Here is a 17,844-nt window from a genome sequence, read left to right as displayed (position 1 = left end):
CTTCCTATGGCTCTGACTCATGGTGCAGTTCTACAAAAATACAAAAACAAACACAAAAAGGCCAATAAACATTGCCATACACACATTAAATCCGAATAACACTAACACCACAACCCCGCTGAACCCCTGCACATAAAAAAGAACACATTTTCAACAACATGCTCAATACCCACAATGCAATGCAAAGATAACAAGGTGTGGTCATGACTAAAACTTAGTGATTTAATTCCATTCAGCTTAAACTTTTTGTACTTTCAACTATATCTACAAATTAGTAGGATATACTAAACATTTTATAGTAACATCATAAAACTTAAATCATTTAAGTGCATTGTAATTAAAGCATTTTAGTAAATACAAATTCCGGGCTTACAGTGTAGTAGTATTAACAGTTAACTGATAACTGCTATAGGTATTTGTACTTATACTGGTAGCAGCAGTTCTAGTTTTTAACGGTTATACAGGGTCACAACACCCACCAACGTCCCTGACCCCCAGGGCCAGCTCCCTCTATGACCCTAACACTTAAGTTCATTAGCATATGGAATAACACCTACACAGACCACTCCTCCCACAGGTTTATAAGGTCAATTTCTCTCACCAGCTGTTACAAGTGAAGAAGTCTCTTGAAGACAAAGTCCAGTTGAACCTACAACTACCTCTCTCTCTCTCTCTCTCTCTCTTTAACCCCACTGGTCAAGGCAGACGACCATCCTCCAAGAACCAAGGTTTCTGCCTGTTAAAAGAACGTTTTTCCTTCCACTCTCACCAAGCGTTTGCTCCCAGAGGATTCTGTTGGTGTCTGTGAGTTGGTTTAAGAGTCTGGATTGGAGCAGCTCTAAATGTAAAGTGTCATGAGATAACTATTGTTACGATTTAGCGCTATATAAAAAAAATTTGATGTGATTACAATAAACACAATAAATGGTGGAGAGTATTTATTTTTAGATATTTATTACAAGTCACTGTGCTATTGTCTTTTCATTGTTTTTACACCGCGTTTATACTGTTTATCTTATAACTTATTCTGAAGGTATCTTTTATTCTTTTATATCTGTACTCTGAAAGACCTCTGCATAATAATTCCATGTACCTGAATGTGTACAAATGACAAATAAAACTATGCTGTATTTTACCTTATCTTATCTTATCTTATCTTATCTTATCTTATCTTATCTTATCTTATCTTATCTTATCTTATCTTTATTTAAAACAAAATTGGTGCACAGTTTGTTATCCTGACTGCAGTTATTCAGCATCAACATCCCATCATAAATTCCAAACATAAGCACACAAACATGTACCAAACTTCTATATTGAACCTTTAATATTCAGAAGTCTGACTGGTACTTTACTTGAGTATTTCCACTGTATGCATCCTTACAGGCTACTTCTTCTCAAATAATTTGAGAGGCAAATGGTATACTTTTTACTCCACTCCACTTTCCTGACAGCTTTAGTATACTTATGATAAACTGAAGTGTCCCTTTACGGGTTGAGAAAGTTCTCCTCCCTCTTAAAATAAAACCCCCTCTTGCATTCTTGGAAATGCATTGTCACAAAGTTGAAAATAGGCTTGTTTTCTCCAAGTTTGTGAGAAGTTGACTTTTTTGAGATATGTGGTCCCCACAGGACTACAACATTACAAACATGGTGATAGAATAACACATTGCTGTAAAACTTGCCAACACTACAATGCACTTCCAATGAGCTCAACCTTAAAGATCTACAGCAGTCATGTACCCCATACACATTAATGCAGCAGTAACAGCAATCCAAAAAGCATAAAATAAAAAAAAAATAAACACATATGGTAAAACACTTTGGGCCAGATCTACTAGAGGTCTGTTTGTATAAAAACATGTACAAACTCACTACACACGCAAAAAAACGTAGGTACAAAGTGATTTACTAACAGTGCGCACTAAGGGTTACCAGTAGGGATGTCCGATAATATTGGTCCACCGATATTATCGACCCGATATTGGCATAAAAATGTAATATCGGTGAATATCGTTATTGGTTTTTTTGCCTATCATTAAAACTGATAAAATAATGCCTTGATTTCGCCGCCATTTACCAACGCGTAAATGACACATTGTTTGTAGCTGAAAGAAATGTGCAGTTTTCAAAATAGTACAGTAGAGTTGCCACACTGTAATAGACTCATGGAGGGAGGGAGAGAAAATAAATAAATATGGCACTTTTTCCACAACTTAAGTTGAAGTGTGTATTCTTTGCACAGACAGTGTTTACATTTTGAAAGCCTTGTTGCATTTGAGAATGCATCCAATGGGGCATCACAATAAAACTAGGCATGATGTGTTAATTCCATGACAGGAGATATGTGATGTTACCTAAAATTAGTTTAATATCCCACATATATCGGCAGCGGTATCGGTAGATATTGGAATCAGAAATTAAGCATTGGACAATATTGGCATATCGGTTTTTGGCAAAAAAGCCAATATCGGACATCCCTAGTTACCAGTCTTTCAAAGGTGCAAAATAGCACATCTGCATCCAGTTAGTACGTTTATCACAATGAATATGCAATATGGGGCGTTTACACGCAGTTGAGCATGTACTGGGAGGAGAAAATGTAAATATATTAATTTAGCACGCACAAAGTAAAAGCAATTTTGCTGATAGAAACTGCGTTTATATTTAACGTGTCTCAAAGGGAGGTGCAAACGGTTTGGATGTGTAATTGTGCAGACATGTGTAATCCATGCAGACATGGAAGTGGTTATTGTTGCAAGGACACATTGAAATGATGAAGCAAGACGCAGAGAACACATTTTTCACCCTGATGTGAACATTTTTGGAATGAATAAGGAAACACTTATTAAAACATGTCGCCTATCCAGCTTTGTCATTTTGGAGCTGTTGGAGGAAGTCAGAGCAGATTTGGAGCCATGAGAAGGAGTCACACAATACCTGCAATGACAAAGCTCCTGGGAAGTTTACATGTTTTTGCATCTGGGTCATTCCAGTGTACAGTAGCTATTACAGCTTGGATCTCTCCGTTTTTAGATGTGCTGTCTGAAGTCCTAAATGCCATGTCGCACCACATGGCCAGGTTTATTAGGTTTCCACATGCTCTGGACTCCTTGAATGAGACCAAACAAGGCTTCTTTGCTGAAGCTCATTTAAGTGTTTATTTGCTTCATCTACCAACACCTCTAATTTAGCTTTGCGCTTTCGTCTCTCCAAACTCACCATGCTGCAAACCAACAAAAAACACACAAAACCCTCATTTAGATAGGCGTGTCTCCAACATGTTTGCACCTGTTGTCATTTGTGCAATCCCTCTTAGTATATCACCCGCAAACCACAGTACAGCCCCACACGCAAACTTCTAGATTTCACACACACATTAGTACACGCAAACTGGGATCTTAGTAGACCCAGCCCTCAGAGAATAGGTGTCAACATACGGCCCATGGGCCAAAACTGGCCCTCCAAAGGGTTCAATCTGGTCCACAGAATGAATTTACAAAGATTACACAAAAGACACAATTAGGTTGTATTGATTACAAAACTAAATCCTATATTTTTTTCGTTCCAGATGCCTGTAACTAAATGTTTGTGTATTTGTAGACCCACGGTGATTTATAAGCTTTTAAAAGAAATGTCAGGTTGTTCAAGGAAGTTCATGTTATTCACGTTTTTGTTTAAGGATAATTACCTCTGCCAGGAGGTATTGTGATCACTTTGCTTTGTGTGTTTGCGTGTGTGTTTGTTTGTTTGTTAGAAAGATAACTCAAAAAGTTATGGACGGATTTTCAGGAAATTTTCAGGAAATGCAGATACTGGCACAAGGAAGAAATAATAAAATTTTGGTGGTGATCGGGGGGGCAGATCTGTCTTGGCGGAGGACTGCGCTCTACGAGTGCTTTTCTTGTTTGAAAATGTAATACTTCTTTGCACAAAAACAAAAGAAAAATTTTGAGTTGTCATTATTTTGAAGTTATTGTACTTTTATTTTGCTGGTCCGGCCCACTTGAGGTCAGATTGGATGAATGTGGCCCCAGAACTAAAATGAAAACGCATTTTTGACATCCCTGACTTAGAGGAATCATTTTACTTCACAAAAGCCATTTTTACTAATACATTTTTCTACTAACATTCACACTTACACATGAATAGCATTTTAGTACTAGGTCACTTCTCACGGTAACTGTGGAGTATTTTTTATAGTCTGCTGTTTGTACTTTTACTTAAAAAAAAAAAAGAGGATCTGATACTTCTTCTATCACTAATCATGGACAATTTTGATAACAGGTTAAGTTCTAACCCCCATTGCCAAATTACAGCCTTTGATTCCAGCGCCCCAAATGTGTGACTGTGGTGCTACACTGCCGTTGGTTTGATGTAATTGCAGATTAAGGTTTTGAACAGCCGGCTGAACAAAACAAGCAATTTAGAGATGTCATCTTGGGCCATGGGAAATTTCACAGTGTTTTTTTTTTTTCACCAGTTCTGCTGTTTTATAACTTAAAGTATCACTTTCAAGGATAAGACAAGCCTTAGTCACTTTGCTAGTGTCTGTAACAGCATTCTACGGTATCAAAGTACATCCAGGCTATTTATAGCTACACCAATCATGAGCCCATGTACACATTAACATGATGACCTCATTCCTTGAAAATGCCACTGTTTCATAGGTGGGTGTCTGATAGGGGGAAGAAAATCAAATTGCCTTTCAGGGTATGTGACAGAATAAAAGAGCTACAATAGGTCCCCTTGTTTTCTGTACATGTGCGACGTTAAATGTCATGTTGGATAAATCTTTTTGTGTTTATGCACCGCGATGTGGACAGGCCATTATCTGATACATGTAGATGCCCTAATCCTCTTGGACTAAATATGATGATCTGTTATTGTGCCACATACTGTACTTTATACACTGCTGTAAAACATTAGTTGTGATTACTTCTCAAGGCAGTACTCAGCTAATAAAACGTGATAGCAAGCTACAGCTCGACTACATAACTCTACTGTTACAACAACAGCAAGTCCGCTCCTGCTATGATATTGAGCCGTATTCTTATTGGTCAGTTGGCCTCGGCTGCAGCTGTGGCAGCCATCAAAGCTGGACGCGGGAGGCTTCTCATTGGCTAACAGCAGATCAGGTATCTGTCCTTGACCACTCCATTGGCCCCCGGGGTATCAGGTATCCCAGACATCCCGTGGCCATCAGACCAGACATGCCAGCTCTGTGGCAACTGGCCTGTGTTTGTTGTTGCCATGGCGATGCTGAGATCAGCTGTAGCCGGGCTCCTGAGGATGCAGCTATGGCACTCTGTGGCCCCTGTTATTATTACAAACTCCCACGCACATACACACACCCACAAATAAAAATACACCCAGATTATCAAAGCGCATAATCATTTGGGCGTGATGTTGAACTGTCAGCTTATTGTTGCAAACTGATCTACGGTGCTGTCGACTTAGTGCTGGGTGTAGTAAAAATAATTTCTGGAACTAAAGGATATGTCTTTAAATGTCTCTTATCCGTCACTTCCAATTATACTAAGTTCCAGTGCTGTATTCTGTGCATCGATTTCATCACAACCATTAGGGGGCGGCATTGATCGAGCAAATGAAACGAAATTAAGAGCAGCTCCCTCTACCTCTGTGTCTCTTTCACACACACACACACACGCACACACACACACACACACACACACACACACACATGCATACATACACACAAAAGAGGCACGGACATGGACATGATCAATTATGTGTCAAGCATTTCTTCCTCAATGAATGAATAGCTCAATGACTATAGGCTACCGACCGTCTATTGTCCATTGACACTGGAGACTAAGTTCTCATGCAGTTCATTATCCCAGAAGGGGACAACTAGAAAGAGATCCAAAGAGACCATTAATCATCATTCCCTTCAAAGAGAAGAAAGGACAAAAATAACTGATACTGTCATCCTACACAGTAAATTCTAAAGAGTCAAAACAGATATAAATTTCTACAAGTGTCACACAAGTGGAACCAGATTGAATGTATGAAAAAACAGAGAAAATACCATGCGTAATTACAATACAATTCCCTATAGGCGTGTTATTAGACTGTTGTATTATAGGAATGTGAGGGAACGCGAGTGTTTGGTTGTGAATCTGAAAGGGGACAGCACGGTTCCTGGATTTTAAAGGGTCCGGACTTTTGCTCCTGTAAGCACTTTTACGCACACTCCAGGAGCCTATCACGCTCGTTTTCCTCACCAAAGCTTTCAGTATGACGAATAACTCCAAAGTCCATTTCAATTTGGGTCGATGGCTCGGCCGAGGTGGTGGGGGTGGAGATGTGGGGTCAACCCAATAACAGACCCCCCCTCTCCCTCCCTCTCTCTCTCTCTCTCTCTCTCTCTCTCTAGCACCCCCCCTCCTCCTCCTCCACGTCCCCATAAATGCCTTCCTCGCTTCCTGCTTCCAAGTTCGGACAGAGCGCTGTGATTGGCCACGGCTCTCACTGTGGGCTGTTCCCCCTGCGCTCCTCTCAGCTCGGGTTACAGTTGAGCTTGAGCTGCGAGTCGCACCGGAGCGCTGAGAGTTTTTACATGGTTTAAAAAAAAAAAAAAAAAAAAAATACACCGGCATGGAAAGATTGGCGAGTGGATACAGACGCAGCGAGCGGACTGCGGAGCGGGTCTGATCTGGTCACGGCACTTTTTTGCGCACGGCATCCGAGCACAAAAAAAAAATAAAAAAAAACAGCTGCAAAACGAGACGTGGGGACGTATTATAAGTCGCTGGCCACACACAGCATGCCCGAGTTGGACTAAAGAGCCTACGCTGCCGGAGCGCAACACGCACGCACAAAAGCGCACAAACAGAGCCCCGAGGAATATTTACAATAGAAACTCAAATCCGCAGAAGAATAGCAGAGGGAGGAGGAGGAGTGAAAGATAACACTGGAATGAAGTGGACCTCGGGATTCCCGGCGTGCTGCGGAGTTGTGACTGATGGATGAATGTGGTCATCTGTAGGCTATATACAGCGACAGGTACAGACGCACACACCGTCAAGGCAGATCTGACAAAGACGCAGCGCATCGCACCCGCCAGACGCATCTCCGATACGCAGTCTGATCAGATTGAGATTTTTTTTTTTTTTTTTTTTTTTTTTAACACATCCAGTGAAGGTCGAGAAAAAGGCCGGTGTGTTTGTGTCTCAGCCACAGGTCAACCAGGACACTCGGGGTGCTGCTCTGCCGGGGGGGCTACTACCACTACCACCACTATACTACTATACCACTGCTGATCGGTCTTCTGTTTCTGCGTCTTCGCACGTCCTGTAGGACAGTTCAGCCAAGGACACGGGGTCTGGAGCAGATTTTTTCAGAAGTCGGACAGAGGGACATGTATCTGATATCGACCTCACATGCTCCCGACTGATCGAAGCTCACCTTCCCACCGGGCGAACCTCAGATAAAGGCAGCCAAAGGCGCACCGTGTGTCCGACGCTCTGAGTTCTCGGCTCCACTGTCTGTACATTTTTCTCAGAATGGCGGGACTCGGCTGTTGGAAGTATTACCTCTGGATTTTTATTTTAATGTGTAGGTCGGCGTTACCTTCAGCAAAATCGCTGGAGACTATAATTTGGAGCTCGCAGAATCCCAAGTAAGTCTCGTATTTCATTTGTACAAGCATGCCAAAACTCGTTGGGTGTGTGCGTAATGGAGTTACCAACACCAACATTACTGGAAAAGTTGCCATTGTGTGCAAGCTGGGTTAAATGTTCTGTTAAATGCTGTAATTACTCCAAAAAAAGAAAATAATTTATGTAGTTTTAATTGTCATTCCTGCGCCGCAGCGTTTGGTGTTGATTTATTTCTCAGTGGGGAATTTCCCCAACACCAAAGAAACACAGTAGGTACAGACTCATACAACACACACCAGGCTTCACTTAAGTCACAATAATACATAGTTAATTACGTCAATTTATGACAGTATTAGTGTAGTTGCAGCTATTTTATTTCCAGGACAAAGTCTGCTTGGACACACCTTTCAGTCTTAGTCATTTATTTAACAGCTGAGGGAGGCTGTCTATTACCTCCCTGCTATTTCTTGTAATTGATGTAATTAGCAGAAGAGAAAAAGAAAGTCAGGTAAAGCATGCCAACTGTGTCAAGTAGTAGCCCAGTTAAGTGGATCGAGGATATTTCTCTACAGTCCCAGGAGTCCTGAACATACACTAGTACCTGGCTTCTAGAAAGGGCCCGCACTGAACTTTTCCCAACTATGAATCCAGCCAAACTCAGCCACAAAAAAAAAACAAAAAACAAAAAAAACAAACTGTGTTTTTTTTTAAAGATATCACAGTATTAATTGCTCCAAAGGAATTTCTTTTTTTTTTTTTGTTTTGGGTTCATAATTGTCCTGGCTTGGATCCAGTGTAATTTCTCACCATCAACAGAAGGCGAGTTTCTAAGAAGCAAAGCAACTGAAGCCAGGCGTTTAGGAAAATTCATATTATTCCCATCAAAACAAGCAGAGTGAGCCCAGACTGCTGATAATAAAATACGCTCTGGTAACAATTATCACCCACTTAGACTTGACTCCCACATTTGCATTAAGTTGGAAAGCATACATAAGGGAAAAATAAACTAAAAGAAAGAAGAAGAAGAAGAAGAAAAGGAGGAGAAAAAAAACCCTGTCTTTCTGTATGTGGCTGGAGCTGGTGGAGCTGACCTTCATTTGAGCTCCGAGCACCGAGGGGGAAATGGAGAGTAGTTCGACCAGCTTATAACTAGAACTTATTCATTCAAGTGAATCCATGATTTATCCCCCAAATGTCAGATGTCATAGGAGCTCGTTGTGCAGTCAGTGAGTATGAATATTGCTGCCATGCTCACTGGAGTGTGTGTGTATATATATGTATGTATGTGTGTGTGTGGCCTGATCCTAATGGCGAGACTACGGCCCATCAGCTTTTATTTGACTATGGCTGCAGAAGTAGTGGAACAATGAGCGTCATCAGACAGAGATATAACACATTTGCACAGACAAGTACTTCACATGTGCACACACAAAAAAAACCCACAGTATGTGTCAGACAAATGAAGAAGAAGAAGAAGGAAGAAAAAAAGTTGGGGGGTACGTTTATTGATTAATGATGTCACCTGGAGAGAATGTCTTAGAAGGTTACCACGCTGGTTTAGAGATTGGAAGATCATTTCTCCATCTGTTTCTCCACTTTTCTCCTAGTAAACCCACAACACACGCACACACACACACACACACACACACACACACACACACACACACACACACATAGACTGTATTCCGGCCGAATATTTCATAAAGTTCACAGTGGAACAATAATGCACTCTGCAAAGTGTTTGCTCAACCTAATTATCCCACTGCTCTGCGCTAAGAAAACAATAGACAATTATCTTGCTGTGTGCAGGCTTCGCAATAACAAAAGAAAAACCTGTTTTTTCTGTGAAATGTATCAGTCAGCAGTGTGTCTGATAGGCAATAAAGAAGCACTACTTGTACAGCAATCAGCATCTGTCTTCACTGTTTCTAAATCTCCCATCTCCGTGTCTTGGCCTATATTATTTCATAGTGATAACAGAGAGAGTGTGCAAAGAGAGAGGCCTATAGAAATGTACAGTACACTATCTGGTGACTTATCTAGATTTACGATGTCTTACTTCCTGTTCCCACTTTGGGGAGCACTGCTGCCTCAGCTAATAAATTAATCTGGCCCTTTGCTTGCACACTGTACCACATACACACAAAATATAACAATACCAGCGCCTCCCTACAGGCCATGAGTTATGAGACAAAGTATAGAAAAGCAGCAGGTTTGGGCCACTATGGTGCCTTGTGTGTGTTTTGTCTTCATGTGTATATGTACATGGTTCTCCATCTGTGTTTATGCGTCGCAACTCCCACCGAAACTCTCCTGCTTTTTTATAGATTTCCATGTGAGGATGCTATCACTCCAGCTCCTCCATTATCAATAACCCGAGTTTGCTTAATTGATTTCCTCCCAGCGTGCTTGAACAGGCAACATACATCACAGCCGTAGTGCAAAAACAGGAGAAACATCCTTGAGTTTTACTTTTTTTTTTTTTTTTTTTTAGCTTTTGCGTTTTGCTGCAGGATGTATCCTGTAGACCTTTTTTGACATTTAATTTGAGGCAGGATGGGTGAAATGATGAAGGAGAAGCAGGGGGTTTTTTTTGGTAGAGGAGCAGCCATGCAGAAGAAAAATAGAAGAAGAAGAAGAAGAAGGCTGCAGATACTGAATGTGTCAACATCCGCCGTCCGGTAAAGAAGCGTCTAACATTTGATCAGAGCAAATCGGATTAGTTTTCATTTAGCTGAGTGGGATTACGCCAGAAAATGTCACTTTGTTATGACTGATCACGTCCCATCAGTTTGGCTGTGCCTAGCACTGCAAGGTAGATACATATTACATACATACACACGCACACACACACACACACACACACACACACACACACACACACACACACACACACACACACATACATCCCACTATCCTCAGGAATTCTGCTGTGATGCCAATTTAATGATAATCTGACAAGGTTGCCATGAGTGGTTCCTACACGTCCTCTAACCCTCCTTAGCTAATATTTACCTCATGACCTGTAGCTAGCACAGTCTGTTTGCGGCAGCTCAGGAGACAAACAAGATGATGGGAGAGAGCCGGAAAACACACTTGCACACCTCCAAAACCGAACAGTGAGAGAACAGCCACAGGCCGGCCACTTTGGAGACTCATGCACTGATTCTGAACTCCATAGTCTTGGGTTTTTTTTTCTTCCTCAACCAATTTTTTTTTTTTATTGTTTGGCCTCTACGAAGGTTTTTAAAACCGCAAAAGAACACAGAATAACACAACAGATCTGTTTGTGTTAATAAAAGTCAGCTAAGGCCTCTGTGTTTTGCTCTCGGTCTTTTCTTACTCATCTTATTTTGCTATCCACTGACCCCGACCGCTTGGCTCACAGTTTAACAGTCGAGTGGTTTGGTTTATAGCATGGCTTATGTGGTTTAAAGGTTCAGCGAGTTTGATGATTAATCTCAATTTGATTATTACTTTGATCCTTAGGATATATTATTAAAAAATCATCCACATGCCTTTTTAAAATAATACTTGGAAGTAATGAAGTGGCAAGTTGTTATATATGTATTAAAAGAAGTGTAATGTAGTTCAACTGTATAATATGCAGTTCGAATGTTAGGTCAAGTTTTCATCATTATTTTTTTTCCGATAAGCGAAATGAAAAACATAAGCTAATTAGGAAAAAACAAACTTTGCTTTATCTTTGTTTTTAGAAACATATGCTATCAAAGGAAGGTTTGTGGGGTTTGTTGTTGATTACTGAGAAATCTTTGACTCCTCATGGGTGGTGTTCAAGAAAAAAAAAAAAAGAGAAAAGAAAAAGCCCCACTGCTCTGTTGTTTAAATGCAAAGAGGGTTTTTCAGTCACTAGTGGGAGGTTACAAGTTAAGAAAAACAAACCTCAACTGCAAAAACTGTAACTGCCGCAACCTGTTGAACAAGAACCGGATGAGTCTAGAAGGAAGACTAGACCAGAAACAGGATTTTAGAGCCATGGTAAGGGAACAGGAGTCCAGTTTACGCCGTCCCCTCTCAGTGCGGCTCGCTGCTGAGAGGGTCAGAGGCCTGTTTTTGTTTCTTTCCTGCTGCTCGGTCCTTTAGTCCGAACGATACACACCTTCTCTCTTCTTGCCTCTCAGTCCCGGCTTTCTCCCCCCCCATTAGACTGTGATCGTGTTTCCCTCTGATAGAGATCTCATTACACACAGAGAGGACTTAGAGCCTGAGCCTGAGCTGAGAGAGAAAGAGCGAGGGCCCCGACCAATAAGAAATAGTTCAGGAAAGCAACTGGTCCTCGGTGCTGTAAAGGCTCCCTGTGTGTCTCTATGAGGACAGCTGCCTTTGCTTTTTATGTGTGTGTGTGTGTTGATGTGTCTGTTGTTTCAGTGGTGTGTAAGCGTCAGACTCTTCATTTGGTTATCTCCGTGAGGCACCTGGGCTCAGAAGGGGTTGTTGTGGCGCTTTAGGATATTTCGGGGGGAAAAAAATGCTGTTTTTCCATCATAGTTTGGTTCCAGATGGACTCACTTTATCCACTAGTGGTTTGGCTGCCACATCACTGAAAACTGATCATTCTACTTTTGTGTGCTATTGATGCATTCATTTCTTTATATGTAAGCAGTGGTGCACATGAAACCAGGCCTCATTCCCCAAATTTGGACGGCTAGCATTTGCAACTCATTTTTTACTTTTTTTTTTTTTTTTTTAAATGTGAAGCTCTGCGTGACTTTTCCAATACTTCTCGCTCTGATCCAGAAGTACATTCAGGGTGTATTGGACTCATTCACAACATTCAACAAGTTATTTAGTAGAACACACACAGACTGGAATGATTAAACAGAAAATTTATTGACAACAAATGTACTAATAAGGAAGAGGAGGGAGTAAATGTGAAGAGACGTCTGTTATGCTATTAGTTATCCTATTAAAACTTCTGAAAAGTTGTTTATTCCCATTGAAAATACTTTAATATTTTGCAGGGATGATCCTGTAAATACAAGCAGAGATATTTAAATGGGAACATGTGATGAATTTCCTCAGGGTTTTCTGTGTTTCATAATATTTTTAATCAAGCACCTTTGTGTTTTTACAGTAATTATTTAAAGGTGCTACTTAGGGCATGCAGAAACTGGCAGTGTTACTCACTTTTATGGAATTTATCAACTAGAACATCAATTCCCAAAGACTGGGTTGACTAATAGATCTGTACTTCCATGAACCTTCAACAAGAAGTAGAAAAGAAAAGCATCAGAGCTGATAAACTTTGGCTAAATGCACTTTATTTGTTTATTTAACAAGCGTTTATTTCCACTAATGTGTAGCATATAAAACAAAGTGGTGATTTAGCAAATTTATGTCTCTGCAAATGTTTTTTTTCTGCTCATTTTAATATCATGCAAACATTTTCTCATGTGTTTTTGTTCTGAAATTGGGTCACAGTGGTTTTTCCTCTCTTAAAAAGTGGGTCCCTGGAAAAAAAAAAAGTTTGGAAAACACTGGACGAAATATCCAATGAATTATTTAACAAAAAACAAAAAAAAAAAGTCTCTGTCGTTCACAGCAGTATTGAAATGAGCTGAAGGTCTGCCTCAGTGTTGGACTATCATATCGGACTTAATCAGGGCATTTAATATAATCCTGTCTCTTGTGATTCACTGAAAACTATGTGAAGATTGTTGAAAGTTTCTTCACAGTAATTTAAGACTTAACTTGGCCGTAAAAGTGGAAAGCGCTCACACTATGTGGTCCAGATGAGTCACTGGGAGTCCGCGTATTTTATGAAATGAATTAAATTAAGTGTTTATTTTTAATCGATTTAGGTCTTCTTGCTATAATTAAAGAACACTAAGACATGTATAAAGGAGACAAGGAAAAGCTTATGGAAGTGAATAAGTGCTTGAGAGTCCATGTCGGTGAGCCATTGTTCTTTGTCCAGCCACAGAGGAGCATTAAGGAAGTGTTAGGAGCGTGCCAGTGTGCCCCTGTGAAAGTGTCGAGGGCCGAGCGGTGGAAGAGTGTGGAGTGGCTGAACAGTGGCTGCCTTACAGGCTGTTAGCGACCCGGCTTCATTAGAGAGAGGCCTGGCTGGCAGCGACCAGGAAGTTCCCATCAGCCTCAGCTCTGCCAAGTAGAGGCACAGGCGCGATGCTGGAAAGCGTCCACTGAGATCCCTACTCGCCGCCTCGCTTTGCGCCGTGGCTGGATGGAGTGAAAATGTAAGGATGCAGAGTTACAGGAAGTGTTGAAAAAGTTGAATGGGCAAAGTCTGCCTTTTGTTTGCCATTTTAGTTCTTTTTGCATACAGGCAATTGAAAATAAGGGGATTAAACGGGAGAGGAAAGGAAGCTAATGTAGAGCGTTGAAACGCAGCCCTGGGCTCAACCGCACATCCTTTCAGTCCAGCGTAGAGCTCCCAGATTACTTCCATGTGTCAGTGCGAGGGGGAAAGAGAGGGAGAAAAGAAGAAAGAGGGACAGGGAGAGAGAAGTTGAGCGATTGAAAAGCAAGCGGACTTGGATTGGTGGAGATCAGCGGTGGTGTTGGACAGTGGAACGGATCTGTGTGACAGCCATCTCTAAAACCATTACCCCTGCGGCTCCAGCTCGGGAACTCGTAACCTCCTCCTCCGGACTGACCTCATAGACTTAACTCTTTCTCAGAGAACCCCTCTGTGTTTGCCGAGGCTACAGCTCATCAGATGCCAGTCCCCAAACAGTGGGCAGGCAGCCTGTACCGCCAGCTGCACTACAAGTTCTCTAAGACGTCATGAGTTGTCACCGGCGTACAGGCGGCGAGGGATCTGTTTTCCCCCTAGTTTGTGGCACTCCAAAGACTTTTGTGGGGAGCTTGGAGTCTCATGTATCAGGACTTTGTAGAAGACGATGATAGATCCCAAAAAATACTGGCAAATGCGGGAGAAACAGGAGGATAGAGTGTATGTTGTAACAAATAAAATGTCAGGGTTGGTAAAACCATTGAGGTGGAGATGCTGTAAAAGCTGTGATTCAAGTTTTAAAAGTAAGGCAAAGTTATAAATTACACATATAAAAGAAGAAGAAAACATTAACTCACTGTCTACTTTAGTTGCTCGTAATTTCAGTAACTCTTTATATTGAACCAGACATATTAACCATTAACTAGTTATTTATTAACCTTCGTATTAGTAGCTCTATTAGCCATTATAAAGGACTTGTGAAAGCATTAGTCTGCATAAACATTTTCCCTCAAGAACCTCATAATTATTGTTTGTTGATGTTGGGTAAGGAAACTGTAGTGAATGAGTCACAAACCTAATCATTATAGCCATAGTGAGTTATTGATGACAAGTTTGGAAAGTTGACTTAGTATTGATTTGAAGTTACTCAGACACTATTCACACTTATACTTTTCTTATATAGGACTGATTATTTGAGTTTTATATGTTTCAGTTCCATTAAAGGATAATGAGGATTAGTGTCATTCTTCCACCTTGTAAAGTCCACACTGAACAAAGCACATAGAGATTAATTCTGCACAATTTCCTCACTATGTTTTCTTACTAATTTACTTACTATCAATAGGCAGTAATTTGGAGGTTCATGAGGGAAATCTGTAATTTAATGATCTAGCAGCTGTAGAACATGGTCCTGCAGAATAAGGTATTTACAAGGCTTCATTAAGAGAGCCAATATTCTCCTAATATGTCTGTTAATGAGCAACTAGTTAATGGTGGATTATATGTGGCTTGACCTCGAGTTAAGATTTTAGTCTTCATGTCGAGATGTGTGTTGAAGTTTTGCTTTTCTTCTATGTTTTATGGCACTAAAAACAGGAAAAGCTCATCACTTTTACAGTCTCCCACACAATGTTTTTAGCAGAGATTTGACATTTTACCCGTTACAGCAGATGCACTAGTCCATGTGTGAAGTGTTTTCTTTATCTGAGCAATTGGAGGATGAGGAGAAGCAGTTAGAAGCATAAGAGCACTTTAAAAGAACTTAAGAAAAGTGACTATATAATACCGTTAGAGCTGTAACTAAATGTTATTTGCCTTGCTTGACAAGCAGATGATCTACCGACTGTGTTCTGTCTTAATTACTTATTGTCAGAAGATGGTGAATGATCGCCAAATCCTAATATGACATTCTCTTTTGTCAGCTTTATTCCACAACAAAAGGTATTAAGTATTAAGAACAAGCCCTGAAAATAAATTACAGAAGCTTGACTTGTTGCTTTTGGAAAAAAAAAAAAGTCAAACTGATGAATTGATTCACTAAATAGTCAGCTATTAATTCAGTAGTTGACAACTGGGTATGAGCATTTTAATTACTCTCTGAAGTTAAATAATTGAGCTGATTTAAGGTGATTCATTATGACATCATTGCTACCCAAATCTAAATAATAGTAATAATAATAATAACTAAAATACTGATCAACTACGGAGTGGGTGAACCACAAGTATGCTCTTTAATCACTTTTTCAGACTTAACGTATTCAACACTTGGGCAAAAACTGTGTCATAAACAGTAGTTCAGCATCTTTTCCAAGTTATACATGAATCTCCTCCCACTCCCACCCCAAATAAAAAAAAAAAATAGCTGATTTTAAAAAACACTACTCAGCAAATCGACTATTCATGCACATCCGCGGTTGTTGCACCTTTAAACATATATTTTGCATGTACCTGTCCTCCCTGGAGTGGAACCAAAGTGAATTTTACTTTGCGATGAATAATATTTTACAAGTCGAGAGCGGATGAAGCATGACCATAGGCAACCAGCTCTGGACATATCATTAATGATCATCATGGAGCTCTTTGTTCCCTGTTATGAGTACACTAATGGAGTGACAGTGTAATTGAATGGAGTGGTAGGATAATAGAATGATAGAATGATAAAGTAATGCAAGAGTCTGGTAGCAGCCCCCTTTTCCCAAGGGATACCCCTGTAAGTGTGTCAGCGTGGCAGATGGGCGGGCTGTAACTACCCCACCACCCCCACCCCACCCCTCCTCGGCCCACACCCCCACTCCGCCATGTTAATTATAAAGCATCATAATCCATCTATGGCATACAGAGGCAGGACATGGAGACTATTAGGGGAGCATGGAAATGGCACAGTGTATAATCCTCAGGACTTTAGCACTATTAGGCTCCCCAGGCATCGAGCAGGACCCACTCAGTTCTCCAGTAATCTAGTTTGAGCAGTTCCCTTTCTTGTTCTCCGGATCTGCGTGTCTCTGTAAATGCGTGCCCCGAATGTTCTGATGTTAACTGAAACTTTGATTTATCTTCGTTTTTTTTTTCCAGCACTACTTCATCTTTTTTTCCCACAATGCCTACGGGCGAGACAGACAGCCCGAAAAGCATTAAGCATGTGTGTGTGTGTGTGTGTGTGTGTGTGTATGCATGCCTCCGTTAACCCATTCTACCAAAGTCTTGGCTCAGCCTTTTCTAAGCAAACTCCCAGCATGATCCCAGTCCCCCTTGTGCTGGTGAGAGGAGTTGGAAGAAAAGGCCTGTGGGACTCCTGCTACACCCCCCACATCCCCCCCCAAAAGGCCCGGCTCCGGCCCCCTTTGCCACCACAAGGGCCGGGCCTGGGATTTGCTGCGCGCCGGGGCTCTGTGTGGCAGCTGTGACTGACGCTTCAATCGCCTCTCCCTGGGACACCCCAGTGCAACCCTGCATTCCCTTTCACACCTCGGAAACGGGGGGAAAAAGACAATTACACACATATTCAGTGACCTCCCTCTCCCAGTCTCTCTACAATCCACCATCTCTGAAGTATTTACCAGATCTATAAAACATTTCTAAAGTTTCTTGTGTTTTGCAAATAAATCCGTCCTCCAAACTACTTGCAAATTAGTTTTTGTCGTCTGGACGGTCTGACTGCAATTTCATTTTGTATTTGAAGTTGCTCTTGTTTACCTTCTTTTTATTCCTTCTGAGTTGTCCTCTGTTTTAAGTAAACAACATAACTCCGCTATTGCCTTAGCATTTCCCTGATATTTAGAAGATGTAAGTAATGGAAAACGATTTGAGCCTTAAAGTGGAGCTAATGCTATCATATATGGATTGTCAGTAAATTGAGTTTGTCTCTGGGCTATTGGACCAGGGACTCGTAAGCCAGCGGGATTTAAGTCTCTTAATTGAATTATTTTGATTGCTGACTTGATTGATGGAGTCAGATGTGGAGCGTTTTCCATGAGTTTTTGTCTGACTAATTCTTCTTCCAAT

At 41.0% G+C, this 17,844-nt stretch overlaps 1 protein-coding gene and 1 long non-coding RNA gene across 2 annotated transcripts in view; one reads left to right on the top strand and one right to left on the bottom strand.

The window, feature by feature from the left end:
• Positions 1 to 3,184: 3,184 nt before the first annotated feature.
• Positions 3,185 to 17,470, bottom strand: LOC115427086 (uncharacterized). Its single transcript, XR_003936431.1, has 3 exons — positions 17,460 to 17,470; positions 8,227 to 8,233; positions 3,185 to 3,291 (listed from the first exon to the last, which is right to left on the bottom strand). It is a non-coding gene; the product is annotated as an uncharacterized LOC115427086 (long non-coding RNA).
• efnb1 (ephrin-B1) overlaps positions 6,549 to 17,844 on the top strand; it is a 74,950-nt gene continuing 63,654 nt past the window's right edge. The window contains exon 1 of the mRNA XM_030145473.1: positions 6,549 to 7,645. Within this exon, the coding sequence (XP_030001333.1) occupies positions 7,530 to 7,645 (116 nt within the window). The 5' untranslated portion in view covers positions 6,549 to 7,529. The remainder of the gene's footprint in view (positions 7,646 to 17,844) is intronic.

The sequence above is a fragment of the Sphaeramia orbicularis genome, chromosome 10 (assembly GCF_902148855.1).
Source record: "Sphaeramia orbicularis chromosome 10, fSphaOr1.1, whole genome shotgun sequence".
Lineage (NCBI taxonomy): Eukaryota > Metazoa > Chordata > Actinopteri > Kurtiformes > Apogonidae > Sphaeramia > Sphaeramia orbicularis.
The sequence above is the reverse complement of the archived record's forward strand: the minus strand, read 5'-3'. Positions and strand labels throughout refer to the sequence as shown.